Genomic DNA, 18,398 nt, shown 5'->3' on the forward strand with positions numbered 1-18,398 from the left:
GTGTTTTGCTACTCTTATTTCGAGATCATTAGCCTTCATCAGGTCTCCTTGACTGCACTTTGGGGCATTCGGACACTCTATAATATTTATTAATCATTTTCAAATCCAAATCTTTATTTTTATCAAATCAAATATCGTTGAATCCTTTAATGTTTCCAAGATTATCTATTACCATAAGAAAAATTATAAATAACTACGTCGAATCGAATAATAATCCTTCAAAGATTAAGATTACACAGTGTTTCTCTCTAACTATACCTATAATATCTGAGATCGCCTGTAAACATTGTTGTTTTTCTTTGTATTAAACTTATTTTTCTTCTTGTTTTTCTTTAAACTTGCTTATCATAATATGTAGCAGCTTTCGAAAGTTACTTCTTGTTCTTCTATCCATATTTTACTGTTTAACAAACTATTATTGTTGAAGAATTTATTTGTTTACATTACAAAATACTGACATTGGCTATCATAGACTATGGCAGCTTACCCTTTGCATCGAAATATCCTTCCACCCAAAGGTTGCCTGGAAGAAATCGCTTTAAGCGATAAGGCCGCCATTTGTACATATGTGTTAGATTAAGTTTTTTTGTAATTTTTGTCCATGTCTTTGTGTACAAATAAAGAATATCTATTGTATTCCTTTTTTTCTTTTGAGGTACGGAACCCTAAACTATAGTGTGAATATTTGAGTGTTAGGATCCTATATTTCTCGGCACGAAGATTGCCGATGATTTCCGAAGCGGTGTAGGCAGGTCGTAGGTTAAACATTACAAAATTAATGGCAACAATTAATTTTGTAATAAAACTTATAACTAGATAAAATTAAATATGCACTAACTAACTAAATTATTAAACTAAGTAGGTAAATATACACAAACGCTATACTAAATTATAAAACTAATAACTAAAGAACTAAGAATTAAAATAATATATATACAGGGTGATTGGTAAGTCGATGTATTCCTTCAAATGTGTTATAGACGAAGGCATTTCCAGTCGATTGAAATCCATAATGCATTATCCGAAAGTCAACCATTTGTATACTTATTCCAAAACGGCGATATGGTTCGTGGTGGTGGATAAGTGGCCACCCACTTTCCGCAGCACATTTGTACTCACGTGATAGGTAGCGACGTGTGACTCACACGTGAGCCACCTCTGACTACCCCTTCGGGGATTACAGTTGTGAGTGCATATACAATATATGGTAGATACAGCAGAAATTTTTGGTACATAATTTATTTAAAATATAAAGGTTGTTAAAATTAATGCGTTTGACTACCTTTTGGGTTTTGGACATAGGTCTCGAAGAAGAAAATAATACTCATAAAAGATTATAACCTATCTCCAAAAAAAATTGTCGCTCCCTGTGCAGAACCACCCGTATTATTTTTATATGAACTTATTGTGTCCCACTGCTTGGCAGAGGTTTTTCTGGGTGTTCCACCTATGTCCATGTCCATCCCTGTTCCTACTAAAGGTCTATACGTCCAGGTCATCCCGCCATTTTCTGAGTCAGCCCCTGCGCCGGCGGCCGTTATCTTGTATCCTTTTGTTGGCATTTTTAGCCTTCCTATCCGGCAGCATACGGCAGACGTGCCCCGTCCAGTCCCACTTCACTACTTCGGTTTTAACGCCGTTTGTAATATTAAAAGCTTATTTACCATAAGGGAAGTTGTAAGATATAACTGTTAAATATTTATTTCCTTAAAAAATTATAAAGTCATACCTTTATTTACGTACTAAATAAAGAATGTTAATATATTATAATTAAATGTTAATGCCCAAAAGCTATGTTTGGTTTGCCCCACTGCTGGGCATCTTTATGAAGCGTTCCCGATCCCGTGTCCAAAATCTGTCGAGGTCGTCCCGTCATCTCCGCCTGGGTCTTCTTAACTTTTTCATTGCTCGCGAGTTCTGTTAAACATGTGTAACTGACGTGGCATTTACTGAAGTATTGCACTGATGAGTAGGCCCAACGACGACACTACATCAGTGCGACGTCTCACTATATAAATACATAGAAATCGCAAAAAATATAAATTATTAGTTTAAATATCATCACATTCTTGTCAGTCTGAATGTGCCCTTATCTTTCCTTTTTGTAACGTTATAAAGAAAATTGAAAAAAAATAAAAATGTTTTTTTTTTTAATTTTTTTTTTTGTTTTTTGAAACAAAATAGAACTAAAATGCTTACGTTCATAACGTAAAAATATTTTAAAACACGTGTATTTAGTTTTGCGAAAATTTGACTACTGCATTATAAACAGACTTAAATTATGGTTTTACGTGCAGGAATTACTTTGTAAATACTTACATTTAACTTAATTTGTCGGTTATCGCAAAGGGAAACACTGAATAGTATTTTTTCTTCCGAGTTTACTATAACTTCGATCACGACAACAAACAAAATGACGGAGACGCGACACTAACTCCACTGCTAAGAAAATTTTTGCTCGTGGTGTTGCCAGTATAATTATTAAGATTTTAAACTATTTTATACAAAAAAATACTGTTACAAAGAACATTAATAACAAAAAAATATGATATTTTTATTAAGATTAAAATTTATTGAATATCAATAAATACTGTACAAAATATGATAAAATACAAATATGTAATTTAATAAGTTACATATTCTTCTATATGATTTACCAAAATTTTCTATGTGAAGTTGTTATATTTTTCTCGTTTAGTAGGTTTTAGTGCAACCAAGATAAATGGACAAAAAATGTACAAATGATTGCGATTTCACCCATTAATAAATAGTTTATCATTAGTGTAATATTAAATTAAAACCGATGGGAATTATATTATTGGTGTTCAGACAATCTAGCTATATTGTACATAATATAACTATAACAATCTAGTATGGTCAAGTGGTTGAAACGTCCAACGTCTTGACTGAACGTCATAATAGCGAAGTCGTTGAATGGTTAGGATGAACATGACCAGACAAGAGTCAACAAAAAGACTATGTTACAAAGCTCTCATCTAACAAATTAACTAAACAATAACAATAAACGTACTTTATATTGTTGTTAATAATTATACAGTTTCGCCACATTTTTTTCTTTGAAACTATCCGCCGGCGGCGTAATAATAGGTAAATCCATGTTGTCACACTATTTTAACACAAATAAAGCAGTTTAAAGCTAATTTATTTGCAAAAAATAACAATATAGGTGCTTTTTGTGTCAGCTGTTAGCTGTTAGACGCCATATTTGTTTTATTCACCACCTGACTGATTTTAAGTCCGCTAACTAGTTGAACGTTTTTTGACGCTTGTACAATCAACGTTCGGCCTAGTCATACAATTGGATAGCGCCATCCAATGAACGGGCTAGTGGTTCAATCAAAAGGGAGATTAAACCAGATGCCTGCGACATATATACAATTTTAAATATACATATTTAGCGTTTGGGAAAAGTCATCTTTTCATTTCATCTATTAATTTGTTCAAACATATTGATGGCAAAAATAAACTTAGCTAATTAGATGTATGGGTGATAGAGGAAGGCATTTACATACATACATAATTATCCTCACGACTGTAATCCCCGAAAGGGAACAACAACCAAAAAAATATTCAAATTTTGCTAGTTTTTTTTAATGTTTTAAACATAAAATTTTCGCAAAAACAAAAAAAAACTTAAATCTCAAATGTGTCAGGAAATGATTAAGTTTAGGATATGGGATTATATGGGGTTCAATTGACTGGAAATGCTTTCTTCTATCACTAATTGAAAGTAGTACATCGACTTACCTATCACCCTGTATAGTTCTCAATTGAAACCAGAATGGCTGCCTTCTATGTAATGTTGAGATTCTCTGTAAGGTTGAAAATCGCAGTCCAACATGTATTTTTCTTGTAATACTTACTTCGTTTTCATCATGTTACAGTAATTTTGGGTATCTCGGTTTTTTGTTTTTCAAGGGGCCATATAGTAATGGAAAATGGAAATTTAGATGCGATTACCTGATCTTTGGCCTTACCTAGAGTACCAACACCATAAAATTTATATTTAGGTATTTTGGATTTGATATAACAAAAATAATAAAAAAATTTAGTCCTCACTCGTCAGAACATTTCTACTGAAAGAAAGAAACAAATGATGAGCGTACTTTATTATCATTTCTTATAAAACAACAACATATAGTACACAAAACAAAAAAGGGAATACCTAGCCAGTTTGTATTGGTGGTGTACATGTTCAGCGCAGCGCCAATTTTTTTTAGTATATAGTTCTTAATGCACAAATGGTTTGTTTTGACTATTACTGCAAATAAACAATCACGTTGGAATGAAGGCGTAGGTGGTTAACAATAACATGACCATACTAAAGATCATTTTAGATTACGGGTAACTCATGAAAGGATGTAATGTAGCAGTTGATTATTAAAGATACCCTCTAAAACGATGTTATTACGAGTATTAACTTATTAGTCAACATCATGAGGTGACAAAACGTCATTCTATAAACAACTTTTGTCCTTCGAAAATTCGCGAAAAAAAAATATTAAACCCTAAAAAGTACTAAAAAGTAACTAGCTATAAATCGCTGGATATAGAATATCATGTCCAATATTCGCAAATCACACTATTAGTAAGGAGAACGCAAAAAATAACGCAAATAAAAAAAAAAACAATAACAAAAGTTGTTTAGAACGACGAGTTACATCACCTCACCTTCTGCCGCGGCATGGCGTTGACTAACGGCGTTTATTCTTTATTTATACACAAAACAGGACACAAATATAGAACTTATTCCGACACAAGTTACAAAAGGCGATCTTATCATTAAAAGCGATTTCTCCAGACAAACTTTGGGCGGAAGTTAGGATATGTGGTGAAATAGGGTACAACAAAGGATCTGATTGTAGTATTTTTAAAATCTTTGCAGAATTTTTAATTTTTATAGTTGAACGATCTGATAAGTAGGTACTTTAATTTTTCTTTCGATTAGTTTTGTTGTTCCTTACGTATTTTTATCATACATTTTATACATAACCTGCACATCTTAGAGCTTTTTGATTCGTAGACCATATTGTACATTTACAACAAGGTTAAAATTTTAATTTTACTTTGAAACTTGTTTTTGAAACACACGAGTTTCGACTCTTTACGTCATGCGTCAGTCTGCGTCAGTCAGATGAAATTCGTAATATAGTAACGTCAATTTTAAATCTATTTTGATGCCTCATTAAGGCCTGGGTCTCCTATTTACGCCGTAGGTCGCGTCCAGCGTCACGCCGTAGGCCGCGTCACGATGCTCACTATAGAAATGTACTGATGCGGTCTCCCTCACACGCCGACGTTGACGCGTAGACGCCGTAGGAAGGCCGTAGGAAGTTGATTGAAACGTTTACGTCAAAGTCGGACGCCGCATATAGCATAAAATAGGAGACCCAGGCCTAAGACTCACGCCGCAGGTAAGTCTTTCAGTTTTGAATCATAGGATCATCAAATTTTGGGCTTAGACAAGTAAACCACTGGACACGAAGCGCTTCCCGATTTCGCCTTTACCCCTCTGCCACCAACGGCGCCTTGTAGTCACCGTTTTCACTTCCACTATGTCAGTGTCAATTCACTGCCCAAGGAGTAACAATCTATGAAAAATTGGGCAAATGCACCGTATTGTTTTGTAAATGTTATTCTGCCAGATCGCAAAATGTTTCTTTTCACCATTAAGTACCATTTCATGTTATTTTCAACACAATTCTTCGATAAATTTATAAAATTAGTTTTGTAAACAAAGCAATACACGGCAAAATTTGCAATGTCATATTTTTGTACAACGCCCTAAGCCCTCCTACAACTATACATACAACAGGATGTGACAGCTCTACTGTGCTCAGTGTGACAGGGTGTTCAAGACGAAGTTCGGACTTGCCAGCCACATAAGTGCACATAACAGAGTGTAGCAAGAGTCGCTGTTGTTCGATACGACGAAGAGGACATCATTAAATCCGTAATTAAGTTGGATTATACATGAGAACGAAGTAAAGGTTCATTCAATACTTTTTTTCTGCCGCATATGGCTTGAAAACATCGATGAACAGTATCGATGTGGTATCGATAAAGCGTAATAAATCCATAAATTTACAGTTAAGAGGAGAGTATAGCACTTGCACGTCCATACAAAAAGAGAAAACGTTTTACTACCTCTAAATATTATCCAATATCCATAATTTTTGAGTATGTTATTGACACAAGGAATAAATAGGTTTATAGCTTTTTCTTTTTTCGATTTTTTATAGATTCAAACTTATAGGCACCTCAAATAACGTACTTTTTGTGTGTTGAATCAAGCCGTTTGTTGAACAATAACAATGTATTTTTTTTAAAAGCGAAACCTATAAACCCGAATATATTATGCTGAAGCGATTGACACCAAAATCTAAGAAATTGGTTGATAGTGTAAAACGTTTTCTCCCAAAACCAGATTTTCATTAAGAAAAATACCTATTGTCAGTCGCTTGATGCAGTGCATCTCTATCGCACCAGTGCTCGGGGCATGAGAGCGCAAGCGATAACAAATCTTTTCTTAAATACCTATTTCGCTAGAATCGCGATGGTATACTCTCCTCTTAAGTGTATTTTTATTGCACAAATATAAGTAAAGTATAAGATAAAACTTAAACATAAGCAATCACTACTTATACTTTTGACACGCGTAATATGCGTGTTATTCTTTGTTAGAATGTTACTCTATGAGTATGAAAAACCTAATTTTGTACCTTTAGAATCGGATCGTAGAATTTGAAGTCGGTTAAAAAAGGAAATAGTTTTCAAAATTATATTTTATTTCATCGTGATTCGTTCCTTCTTTCCGTTATTACATTTCGTTAAAAAAATATATGGACTTTGTCATGCACTACTGCGAACCCTCCCCTTGCCCCGCAAAACATGGTCGATGCGGTTTTCATACATTTTGATATGCGCTTCTTATCCAGTGGTTGACATATCTCTGGATTTGTCTGAAGATCGAAAAATAATGTAGAAGTGTTTCGGCGATAATAAATCTATGATCCTTATTTTTCGGCAATAGTGCTTCCATCCAAGAAATCAATCTAAATATATAAAAGGCAAAGGTGACTGATAAATGAACTGAAATTTGGAAAGGCAGCTAAGAGGATCTATCTTAATTCTTCTTACTGGGAAACCAGAGTAAGCGGCCGAAGTCGCTATTAGTCGAATCCTGCAACTCAATGGACTGACAAGTGCCGATAATCCTAACTAATATTATTAAATGCGAAAGTAACTGTGTATGTCTGTCTGTCTGTTACTCTTTCACGCCAAAACTACTGAAAGGATTTGAATGAAATTTGGTATACATATGGTTTAGACCCTGGGAATTATCATAGGCTACTTTTTATCCCGTAATTCCCACGGAAAAACTTTTTAAGGCGAAGCGAAGCGCGCGGGAACAGCTAGTTATACATAAGTCGTAAACATCATAAATTAATTACTCTTTAAATATTCAGTTTTCCAGTAGGCAGTTATCCTTGCAATTAATTAAGTACCTCTGTGATATAATAATGTGTAAGACCAACAAAGTATCTATGGAGGAGTTTGTTTTTTTGGCTTGCTATACCTTGAGTAGTGAGTCTATCTTTTAATCAGTTCTTTTCTGAACTTAGACTAGAAATAAATATGTACGTATATCTAAGCAAAGCGTAAACATTTCAATAGTTATATTTTCATGGCTTGCTTGTAAATTATAAGAGCCCAAACCTGTGCCTGGTAGTTTAAAAAATTATAAAATTTCATTTTTTCTGACTCTACACACTACACATTGTGTGTAATAAGAAACATGTTTTCTCTGGAGGCATCTATATGCCTTAAAATTTAAACATTCTGTGACTTGCTTGTGAGGCACCTCTGAATACCCCTTCGGGCAATACTGTCGTGAACATATATGTACATTATGTGTAAAAAGTATCGGACTGGATCAATAAAACACAAAATGTTTGTTATTCATCCAAATTTATTTTATAACCTTCAAAGTATGCTGTTGTGTTTAGTACTCGCGGCGAATTTTCCTTTTTGTCTTCTATCGATTGTTAGTTATTCAATAAAAACGTTATTCCTTAACCTAAAGGTATGCTTCGGATTTCTGTACCAAGCAGCAGTTCTGCCGCAGCACTGTTGTTCCTTATACAGTCTCTAAGTATGCTGTTGTGGCATTGCTGCCAAGCTCGGAAGTCGGAATGTAAACTCATATAAACTTATAGAAAATATATGCGGACAAGTAGTGCAGCGACACCATTGCTGCGGCAGTACGCTGCTTGCTGCCGAGATCGGAATCTTACCTAAAACACTGTCGTGACCATATTTATAAATATAAAAAACTCAAATGCCTTAAATAAATAGATTGACTTGACCATTACAATCGCAGTTGAGCAGTTTTTTCGCTATTTGACCCTTAAAATAACTATAAGCGTGTGTTTGCAGTGAACATGCGGATACGGACGCCAGGCCTATTCACCGATAGTATATTACACATTGAAATTAATTTACTTGCTTGTGATAGGAAACATAGCTGGTTTTGTTTATAAAACAGACACTCTTTAATTTAAATCCAATGCACTTAGCCATTCATTACATGTAAACTATAAGCAAATATAATTGAACGTAAACGTTTTACTGTAATTGTTCTGCGCTATAAAAAGTCTTGACCGCCAAGGTTTATTACTTGATTGCGTAAGTATACAAAGCCCAAATAGAATTGAGTAAATATTTAATGTTGCTCGTATTCGTAGCTCGCACATTAGTTCCCCATCAATTACCGACCGCGTGTCAACGAATGACTTTATTTTTAAATGTTGTGGCGCTCGTCACAGCAGTATTGTAAAAGTAATGTTCTAATAATAGTAAATAATAATAGTATACAAGATACAAGTCAATGACCTGCCAATTCTTTTACTCGACTACGGCGAAGCGAAAAGGAGGGCTATGATTTTGACCGGTATGTATGTATATGTCGCAGTCATCTGGTTGAATCTCCTAAGCTCTTATCTCACAAATTAACTGAACAATAACAATCAACGTACTTGATTTTGATTGTTCATTATTAGCCAGTTTCATCTCAATTTTTTCCTTAAAAGTAGCCGGCGGCGGCGTTACAATAGGTAAATCCATACTGTCACACAATTTTACGAAAAACACGCACTTATAAGCTAATTTATTTGAATAAAATATCAATTCAGGTGCTTTTTGTACCAGCTGTTTGACGCCGTATTTGTTTTGGTGGCTAATAGCGCCGCAGTGGCAAATAAATGAAATAAATTTTATCACATATATAAGTAGATAATTATAGATATGTTAATATTCCTATCATGTGATTAATTTGGATGATATTTTTTTGATGTACCTACCTAAATTTAAAGCAGTATTCTATCACTGTGGTGGTAGTATGCAAGACAAACATAGCGTCAATAACATGAAACAGCTGTGTAGCGATCGACGAGACTTTCGCCGTAACACAAACTCTGGGTCGTTAAAAAAAATTACCATAACTTTTTGAATGAGAGGCGTAGCCAAGAATGGCCAAGATGTTTACATATTGAGATTATGCCATTTTACTGAATCATTTATTAGACCACGGTTTTGCCGAGATCAGTGGCGCTAAACATAAACAGATATATACCCATTTTTCAAGTAATTTTTATGCATAAAACCAATAACTCGTGGTCCGAGGTACAGGAGGGTTAGTCTGTATACTGACGAAGAACGAACGAACAGGAGCGTCGTGCAATCGGGACCTTAGAAGTTGTCATTTCGAAACAAAAATGTTCTGGCTTGATAATAACTCCATAGAGAAAAAAACCCACTAAAGTCTGTTTTTTTAGCTCAGATACTACATTGACAGATTCTGAACGGTTCATCAACAGTTGATTGTCCCACCAATAGAACGATTCGTCACTTAATCGCGGGACAGTCGACTATTCATGAACCGTTCAGAATTCGTCAATTCGGTAGGATGTTAAGTATTGTTATATTGTTATGTTATTTTTTATCATTTCTTATTGAAGTATGTGGGAATTCGAGACACAAATTTATTTATTTTTGATTTTGAAGCTCTGGTATTTTTTTTTTATTATTTTATAGATCCGCTCCATTGTACAGAGTGACGTCAAATGTTACATTACGCGAAATTTATTTTTAAAATAACTTTCTAATGCATAATTACACTATAAAAAATAGGTGTTCTGTGGTTACTTTATTATGGTTTTCTGTCTGTTTGATACAATAACAGTATAATAACATTGTTAACTATTGTAATTTTCGAAAAGAAAGAAAATAAATATTGAAAATATGACCTGGAGGAGCGTCTCGAAGGAAAAAGCATATTTATGTTTTTGTTAATAAAATCGGAATCTTTCGCTTTTTTTATTATTATTATTAAATTCTTTATTGCACATAAATTAATTTGTACATAGGCGAACTTAATGCTAAAAGCATTCTCTTCCAGTTAACCTTGGGCATTGTGGAGAAAGTGATAGGTAGTGCGAAAGACAATGAGGACAGTTTAATTTTAAGCTTTTTTATTTTTTTTATCTATGAAACGTTTACTAGGAGGACAATATCTCGAAATGGTTATGAAATCAGCATCATTTAATTTGACTTAACATACCGAACAGTTTTTACGTTATAAGAGACCGCATTTAGTACAAATGCTATGAAATTACATAGTTTGAACATCTTCAGACGATTACCATTAGTATCCTATTTAAAATAATCCTATTTAATATATCCTGGGGAGAATGTATTCCCAGGTACTTGGTCCGTATGTAGGTACCTATTATTATAACGCGGAATAACATAGGGGTACATTAATAGGTCAAAGTTAGCCGATTTTTAGTCTAGTTAATTTTTAAAAGGAATACGATTCATAATCAAATCACCCAGAGTAGATAATTTGATTTTATAGTAGATTTTGCAGTAGTGAAACAAACCTAGTTCGTTGTAATTGTATTTTTGTTGTTTTTGCAGGTAGGTATAATGCCGCGCGGTATGATATGAGTGAGCAAGATGCAAAACTTTTGTCTCGTCTTATTTATAAACTTGACCAATAGCGTAAGTTATTACATATTATATACATATTATGTTCAATATATATGCGGTTTCATATTGGAAAATTTATCTAGTTGGACACAGGTAGTTATGTTGTTTCACCAGTTCTAATCTATCGCATTTTTGCCATTGTTGTTATCGAAATGAAAGCTCTGGTGTGCGTGAGGTGTAATGTAAGGCATGACTGTATTGATAAACCCATGCTTTCGTAAATATGTTGGACATTATCGTTTAATAAAGGAGATATTCAGTGGGTCCGGTGATTGACCCCTGGGCTGCACCTTCTTCAGTTTGTATTTGCTGGTTCTAGGCGCCGTTTATGTTTACTGCGGTGAACATATTTGAGTGATAGTTTCAAGGAATGTCTGTCGTTTTGCTGATTTAATTCGTTTCCTAAGTAAGTAAGCTGTAGTGGCAAACCTCGTTTGCAGAAGTACTAATATATATGTTGTAGACTAGTTATCTATTTAAGGCGAGATCAGACTGTTCATTCGAGTGAACGGTTCATTTTCTTTTCACTCCATGTTCACACGACGAACTCCCAGTTTCAATACGAGGGCTACACCGAAAAGATCGGGAATAGAATACTTAGGAATAAATTAGAGTGAAACCTTTTTGGTGTATCAAATGTAGTGTTTTTTCAAACATAATTCCATTTTCGAATTTTAAAAAAAGTAAAAAATAAAAGAGTATTGACTATTTGAATTTGACAAGTCGGTGTAAAAAATGGAGCTTACGCGGGAACATTTCCGTGCAATAATTTTTCACAACTTTCGTCGAGGTTTATCTCAAGAACAATGTCTCGCCGAGCTTGTTTCTATTTATAAACTTGAAGCACCAAGTAAAACGACTATATATCGTTGGTATTCTGAGTTTCGCCGTGGACGTTCCTCTCTTACCACAGTCCCTTCTACTGGTCGGCCAAAAACAGCGGTAACACAAGATAACATCGATGCTGTACGCCAGTTAATAAAAGAAGATAGACATGTGACATACGAGCAGATTCGGGCTTCTCTCAGCATTGGTATGACAGCCATTCAAACCATTTTACATGAAGAACTGGGTGTCAAGATGTTAGTTTCGCGCTGGGTGCCCCACCGTTTGACCGAGGAACAAAAGTCGGCTCGTGTTAATTGGTGTCGATCTGCTCTGCAACGGTTCAATGGAGGCAGTTCAAATGCTGTCTACAATATCGTCTCTGGTGATGAATCGTGGATTTATTCATATGAGCCCGAAAGAAAACATCAATCGGCAGTTTGGGTCTTCGAAGGTGAGGTCAAGCCAACAAAAGTTATTCGCTCACGCAGCGTGTCGAAAAAAATGGTCGCTTCGTTTGTATCGAAAACTGGCCATGTGGCTACGATTCCATTACAAGAACAAAGGACGGTTACTGCTGATTGGTACACAACAGTTTGTTTGCCGGAAGTCGTAAGAGAACTTCGTAAAACTAACCCGAATCGTCGTATAATCCTTCACCACGATAATGCAAGCTCTCATACCGCTCGCAAAACAAGAACGTTTTTAAATATGGAAAACGTGGAGTTGATGGACCATCCTCCGTATAGCCCTGATCTGAGCCCCAATGATTATTTTACATTCCCAAGAATTAAAGATATGCTACGTGGTCAACGGTTTAGCGGCCCAGAAGAGGCGGTCGAAGCTTACAAATCAGCTGTTTTGACAGTATCCACTTCAGACTGGAATTACTGTTTCAATGATTGGTTTAATCGAATGAAAAAGTGCATTGAATGTCACGGAGACTACTTTGAAAAACAATAAAAGTAAATAATATTATGATATCTTTGTACTTTTTTCTATTCCCGATCATTTCGGTATCGCCCTCGTACTCTATCTATCGATAGCTGATAGTTACTTTCATAATCATACGATTTTGTCACATATAAAGTTGCATTCTGTCAAAATCGTATGAAAGTTACTGTCAGCTATCGATTGATAGTTATTGAAAGTGGCAGTTCATTCATGACGTGTGTCTGCTACAGAGGGTCTAGTACAGGTTTGTTTGTTGTTGTAGGTCGGAAACTATAAAGTTTACGTTTTCTCACATAGAAAGTGGCGCTGGCGCCTCTAGCGGAAACTATCATGCAACTTTTGACAGATAATGTATGCAGATGACATAAGAAACGTAAACTTTTATAGTTTTAAAAAATTGCAAATCCTGTACTAAACGAGACTCGATGACGGGCTCGAGACAAAATGGCCGAATGCTAGTGAAGTTACCCGTTTCTGAGAGACAGACAGACAGACGTACAACAAAGTGGTCCTATAAGGGTTCCTTTTTAAGGTTCCGTAGCCTACTAGGAACCCTTATAGTTTCGTCATATCTGTCCGTCTGTCTGTCATGGCTCGTTCTCCGCCGTTTCTGCACCGATAGCCACGAAAATTGATAAAAAAAAAAAAAAAAAAAACACGCACTCACGCCTTGTACTAATGTACTCCCTTGCGGGGTAGGCAGAGGAGCATTTCTGCACCCACTTTTCGCCAGAGTATTATGTTAGTCCCAATGTAATAGGGGGCGGGCCTATTGCCATTTAACGGGAACATCCAAGACCCGAGAACAAATATCTGTGTTTAAACAAATATCTGCCCCAGCCGGGATTCGAACCCGGGACCATCGGCTCAGTAGTCAGAGTCACTAACCACTGCGCCATTCGGCCGGCCATGTTTTTTTTTTAATTATCTACAAATATTATCGTGGGGTATTTAAAAAAGGTATCTTTAAATACAATGAAACCATGTGGATCAAACTCCCCAGTCTCGACATATATTAATACAAAGTTAAAATTAGAGAGTCCCCCCCATCTGAACTTTTGCAATACTATTACAATAATCCTGAAAAAAATGTGTAGTATACCTCCGTAAGTACTTTCAACGAAAACATAGCGAACGTATCATACATAGTTATTTTTATAAAACTCGACCAACTTATGACGTGCAGTTGCCCTAACTGATGGTAATGTATGCTTTTTTTTGTGTCAAGCGGTCGGCCCATCTTATGGCTACGGTACCCTTTCATGTGCGGCTCATGAACGTTTTTTTTTTCTTTTGAGGTGAAATGAACGAAAAATTATACGTCTGATTCCACCTTAAGGAATACGTTGTAGGCAGAGCCGAGTCGGTAGTAGTTAGACGAGGAAATCCGAGAAAGTAGTAGGTATATCTTAAGACTCCTTGTAATCAATCGAAACTATTATTATTATTCATGTACCTTGCACTGCATACGATAGGGTAGCTTTTTTTATACATATATAGGTCAACTACTTACATAATGTATTATGTAGTCCGGGATGGTTAATTAAAATAAAATGGTGAAAGTCGGACTCGAGCAAGGTTCCGTACATTTATTTATTAATAGTATTTCATAACTATTTACCACCAACATAGCTGTTTTTTTAACTAAAACTAAGTTAGAGTTGCGGGTTGGTTACATGGCAATTCAGTATATTTAATCAACATGTTTTCCTTAACCGCAAGAGCACGTGGTATATAATAATTTAACTTGAATTTTCATTTGTAAGTGGTCTCAAATAAGTGGACGAGATCTTATCCGTTAATCCGGCTCAACATACATCAATAAATTACATGATAATTATCACAATATTTGTGACGTGTAACCTACGCCTTACGCCATCACGGCTCTGAATTTTTATAGCAAAATCACATAACAATTGTGTGTCACTTATATGTGAGTCTTTAAGTTGAAAAGGTATACCTTTTTACTGCCCCATCTATGGCTTGTCACCTGATCAGTCAGTTCCCTATAATTCACGAGTCTCATGACCTAGCTAGCTAATGTACTAGTACATAGTCATAACAATGTATTTATCTGTTTGTTTGCAGTGGTGGCGAGGAGAGCTCGAGTGCGCCGTGCCCCGCGACCACGGCGGCGGCGCCGGCGCAGTGGCGCGGCACCAACGACAGCGCCACGGAGTTCTGCCGCCGCGGGAACACGCCCGCCGCCTACGGCCGCTACCAGCGCAACAACTCGGCCCCCTACTCGACGCCGCCGTCAAATGTCGATAGGTGAGCGAACACATCAATCACAAATGGAGTCTATTCCATAGGCACCAATTTTGACTTTAACACCATGTTAAAAATTTTAATTACAATGCCATTATTATAACTGAATTTTGAACAGATAGTTGTACATATTGAAAGAAATCAATTTAAAATTGGTGGCTTTGGAATCGCTACCAATTTGGTAACCCCTATCCTATTCTACTGTCCAAATAGATTTCACGATTTGCACGGATGTGATACTGTAAAATGCTTAGTAAAATAATTGTCAATACCTAATTTTAACGTTTAGTGAAACCATAATCACTATCAGCAGTTCAGCAGTGTGTGTTATGGATTACTTTTTGAAAGATAAAGAAATAACAGTTATTGACCGAAGCCGGCAAGATACTGCCACTAGTCTGAATATTATTATGTGTAGCTATAGTTATTTTCGGACATAAATACGTTGCTATTTCTGTCCTTATTTTTTATCCAAATCTTTCTGGACATGACTAATGAAAACCCAGCATGGCACCTCCTTTCATTCGGAAAAATAAAATTGCCTTGTATTGTTTCATATCAGAACGTTCTTACTGAAAGTTAATTGGACATGGAACATAAAATGACCAAGTTATCCAACTGTAATGCCATTATTGACCTGTTGCTGGTGGAACAAATTGTTTCCTGCTATGCGATACGAGTTTAGATATTATGATGACTCACCGTATACCATCTATTCAACTCACCTGTTGTGATTATGAATCATACAACTCTATCGTCACTGACAAGGTTACGGCACGACATCTTTAAATACGGGATTGAATCTCGTATGAATATTATTATGTAATCTCTTTATAGACCTTTCAATGAATCTATAACATCAAGTTTTATACTGAGTAACCAGGGTCGAATATGTTCACCGATTCAAAAGACGATATGAGAGATATTATAGTTATGAATATGGTCGTATGGACGCTATGTTTCCTTTAAAGATAAATAATTATTTATCTATCTATAAGACGTGTATTGTAAACCTTTATTTTCCAAACTACATACACAGTCGGTGCCTAGCTGTATAAACCTCTGCACAATATTTTTCTAATTCATCCCGTTTCTTGAATTTTTGTATAAACTTCATGCATTTGCTGCAGGACACCTCACCACCGGTGGTACGCGGGGTCGGGCGGCGGCGGCGAGAGCACGCCCAGCACGCCGGGCGCGGCGGAGGCGGCGGGCGGGCGGCGGCGGCGGCGCTCCGGCTCGGGCTCCTCGCGCTCCGACACCAGCTCGCCCGAGCCCAGCGACGACTCGCGCGCCTCCACGCCGCCGCAGCCCGCCACGCCCACCGCCAACCACCGCGCCGGCAACCACACACAGGTCAGCGTCACGATACTACATACCTAAACTACATATTGTAGATGTAGAGTCATCTGCATAAGTACAGTGCCACAAACTTATCTGTTCCGGTGACAGCTCACATAAATGCGTAATATTTCTTAATTCTATAAGATTTTAAGTTTGCTCATATTGTTAACTCGCTCTTGCGGTGTTAATAAACCCATCTAATCTTTTACAATATACAATTCATTAGTAAGTATTAAGATATGGATCAAATTAGTTCGCTCTCACGGGAACAGAAAAGTTTGTCGCACTGTATATACCTACACTTCTGTACCTTGTCAAACTGACGAGCCGTCAATGTTTCAATAAATGGAAAGGCGGTTTCAGATTGACACGGTACAAAAGTGTATAGCTACTTAGCTGACTGTACTTTATGTTAATCACATAGCAGTTGTTTGTGTAACGTTGAGGAAAGGGAATCTTTGTTCAGACTGTCCACCAGGAGATTACGGGCTGATAATGATGATGAAAGGTATAAGTAGGTTATCCCGCTTACATATGCAAAAATAAATAAAGAACCACGCCATTGCATATGAAAATCCTCATTTATCGGCGCTTAATACGTATTTGGGATTTGCGTCATACCTATTTAACTTGGCGCGAGTGTCTGCACTAAAAGCAGTCTTTAGGTAACGACCTTAAAATAAGAGTTTTGACGTTGTTTGGCTGATCCAAATATTCTTATTAGATAAAAAACTACGATGCAGTATTAATATGTAATTACGTATTTATCATTTAGATTAGATTGATGATAAACTGATAAATAAATGTTTTGTTATTGTTTTCCGCATTGGGTTATCTCGAACGTAATAATGTTCGATGCAACGATATCTAAAGAAATTGCCAAAGTCTGTGAATATTGAATAGTTTCCAATAATGTTGATCCACGCGCTTCAAACCCAAATCCTGGGATAAACATTGCCGATCGTTTCCATTCTATAAATATAGTTTGTTTTGAAACGCTTGTTGAATGTGGTGAATGTTTGTTTGCAGTGGGCGTCTACCGCGAGCGGGCGACCTCTGGCCATCTGCGTGCGCAACCTGCCGACGCGGTCGACGGACAGCTCGCTCAAAGATGGCCTCTACCACGAGTACAAGAAGCACGGGAAAGTGGTGTGGGTGAAGGTGGTCGGTCAGAACGCTGATCGGTACGCCATAGTCCGATTCAAGAAGCCGTCCGATGTAGAGAAGGCACTAGAAGTGTCGCAAGATAAACTTTTTTTTGGATGCAAGATCTCAGTAGCACCTCACCAAAGTTGCGAAGAAGATGCCGAGTCAGCTAAACCTTATGAGACTGATATAGATGAATACCATCCGAAGGTTTGTACAGATTAAATGTTAGACAATCAAATATTATGACACACTTAGGCCCCCGAATCTAACACTTGAACCTATCAACAGGCGACTCGGACGTTATTCATCGGTAACCTGGAGAAGGACGTGACGCAGCAGCAGCTGCGGGACAAGTTCAAGCACTACGGGCGCATCATCGAGATCGACATCAAGAAGGGCAGCGGCGGCGGCGCGGGCTACGCCTTCTGCCAGTACGCGAGCATCTCGAGCGTGGTGGAGGCGATCCGCGCCATGGACGGCGAGCACGTGGGCGCGTCGCGCGTCAAGCTCGGCTTCGGCAAGCCCGTCGCTACCACCTGCGTCTTCGTCGACCACCTCACCGAGCACACCGAGAAACAGGTACGCGTCGGATATATATGCATGGATAGTAGATGATAATCTATGTGGGGAATTTAAATGTAAGATGTGGCTAGAGTTCGAAGGTAGGCTGATGCCTTATTCATTGCATTCCTATGGAGGGATAGATTCTTGTTTCGTTTAAGAATAAATAATCATAGATTGAGTTGTTAAAACAAAAATATGTCCATGTCTAGCTATGAATAAGA

The 18,398-nt window shown here is 36.8% G+C and overlaps 1 protein-coding gene across 3 annotated transcripts in view; it reads left to right on the top strand.

The window, feature by feature from the left end:
* LOC105396132 (protein split ends) overlaps nt 1-18,398 on the top strand; it is an 87,307-nt gene that overhangs the window by 46,711 nt on the left and 22,198 nt on the right. For all 3 annotated transcript variants that reach the window (XM_038117183.2, XM_038117185.2, XM_038117186.2), the window contains exons 3-6: nt 14,941-15,123; nt 16,251-16,476; nt 17,494-17,820; nt 17,902-18,192. In XM_038117183.2, coding sequence (XP_037973111.2) covers nt 14,941-15,123; nt 16,251-16,476; nt 17,494-17,820; nt 17,902-18,192 — 1,027 coding nt within the window. The remainder of the gene's footprint in view (nt 1-14,940; nt 15,124-16,250; nt 16,477-17,493; nt 17,821-17,901; nt 18,193-18,398) is intronic.

This window comes from Plutella xylostella, chromosome 3 (genome assembly GCF_932276165.1).
Source record: "Plutella xylostella chromosome 3, ilPluXylo3.1, whole genome shotgun sequence".
Classification (NCBI taxonomy): Eukaryota; Metazoa; Arthropoda; class Insecta; order Lepidoptera; family Plutellidae; genus Plutella; species Plutella xylostella.